This window comes from Lynx rufus, unplaced genomic scaffold, assembly GCF_022079265.1.
Source record: "Lynx rufus isolate CCGP_SWC_20201006 ecotype Redwood Valley unplaced genomic scaffold, mLynRuf1.p SCAF_2, whole genome shotgun sequence".
Taxonomy (NCBI): domain Eukaryota; kingdom Metazoa; phylum Chordata; class Mammalia; order Carnivora; family Felidae; genus Lynx; species Lynx rufus.
Genome location: NW_025814834.1, coordinates 205377912 through 205379655, shown reverse-complemented (window position 1 = coordinate 205379655; position 1744 = coordinate 205377912). Strand labels below are relative to the sequence as shown.

At 52.2% G+C, this 1744-nt stretch overlaps 1 protein-coding gene across 1 annotated transcript; it reads right to left on the bottom strand.

The window, feature by feature from the left end:
* Positions 1-274: 274 nt before the first annotated feature.
* HTR1D (5-hydroxytryptamine receptor 1D) lies at positions 275-1408 on the bottom strand. The gene has a single exon (XM_047086027.1). It carries the CDS (start codon positions 1406-1408, stop codon positions 275-277), a length of 1134 nt encoding a protein of 377 aa, XP_046941983.1.
* Between the last annotated feature and the right edge of the window lie 336 nt (positions 1409-1744).

Genomic DNA, 1744 nt, shown 5'->3' with positions numbered 1-1744 from the left:
ACGGGGAATCCTGTGGGTCGCATTTCTTCCAACATGGAGGAGCTGTGAAAATATTGGAATAATAAGTGGAATCTCCGGTCTTGTCCCCCTTCACAAAGCTTTTGGTGGCACCGAAATCAAGAAGACAACAGGAGGAAGAGAACGCCGAACAATTCTATTGATGGAACCAAAACCCAAGAGCCCAGGATTGGCCCAAATCTCTGGAGAAACAAACAAGACAATTCCAGTTGGGTCACAGGTCACAAAAGATAACAAGAGTCACCACCAAATAAGACTAGGAGGCTTTCCGGAAATGGACCACTTTCTGAAATGCTTGCCGAAACTCTTTGTTAAACGCAGTATATATTATTGGATTGATGAGGGAGTTTAAATAGCCTAGCCAGGTGAAGAAGTCAAAGAGCGCTGGGTGGAGCCAGCAGGAGTCCCGGCAGATGGGAAGGACCAGAGATGCAACAAAGAAGGGCAGCCAGCAGATGATAAAGGCCCCCAGAATGATCCCCAGGGTTTTGGTGGCTTTCCTCTCTCGGGCGGCGTTAATCCTCTTCCGCTCCAGGACACTATCAGCCAGCTTGATTTTCACGTGGTCGAAAAAGAGAGGGGAGCCAGCCGCATGGGAATGCCCCTCATGGAGGCTGGAGCTGAGGGAGCAGAGCGAGGACCCCGCAGAGCCCGTGATGAGATGGGCCGTGGTGAAGCGCTTCCCATAGAGCGAAGGCGGATTCAGGATGCGGTTCCGGGCGGCCACGTAGATGCGGCCATAGAGGATGATGAGCAACACAGAAGGGATGTAGAAGGCCCCACACGTGGAGTAGATGGTGTAGGAGAGCTGAGACGTGTTCACCAGGCAGTCTGACATCTCCTCGTGAGTTTTGGCCTGCCGCCAGAAGAGTGGCGGGATGGAGATACAGATGGAGATGACCCAGACGGTGGCAATCATGGCGGCGGCACGGCCCGCTGTCCGGCGTTTACTGTACTGCAGGGCGTCAGTGATGGCCCAGTACCTGTCCAGGGCAATGGCACAGAGATGCAGGATGGAGGCCGTGCAGCACGTGATATCAGAAGACAGCCAGATGTCACACAGGATCTGGCCAAAGCTCCAGGTGTGGGTGATGGTATAGGCGATGCTGACGGGCATGACCAAGATGGAGACTAAGAGGTCCGTCATGGCCAAGGAGCCGATGAGATAGTTAGCTGGGGTGTGGAGCTTTCTGGTGAGGAAGATGGTGGTAAGCACAAAGGCGTTGGAAAGGATCGTGGCCAGTGTGATGATGGAAAGGAGCAGAGCAAGAGAGATCTTGAGGGCCCGGAGTGTCCCTGGACCCCAAGTCTCTGGGGTTTCTGTAGCATTCAGGGATCTGTTAGAGGCCTCCTGAAGAAGGTCTTTCAGTGACTGGTTTGGGAGGGACATTCTAGGTGGCTCTCTCTTCCCACAGACTTTGACACCCCCAGCTCCTTTCACAGTTGTCCTGCTTACAGAGCAAGGTCATCCTTCTGTTGCACGCTGGTGGGAACCTTTCATCAGAACAGACCACAGTGATAGGACCTCAAGAAGACTTGACTATTTGAAGAACATTGAGATGACAGCTGGTAGTTAAAGGTCTTTCCTAAATGGGATGAATCCCAAGATGTCTCACTATTCTGAAAGTTTGTCCAGCAAACGGTCAAGCCCAGGGGACATGTGCTGAATTTGTTAGACATTTATCAGAATATCATACACCAGTGTGGGCAATGCTTTGGGACTCTT

Excerpts from the sequence above, each read along its gene's own strand:
- HTR1D (XM_047086027.1), bottom strand. The coding sequence starts at position 1,408 with ATGTCCCTCCCAAACCAGTCACTGAAAGACCTTCTTCAGGAGGCCTCT.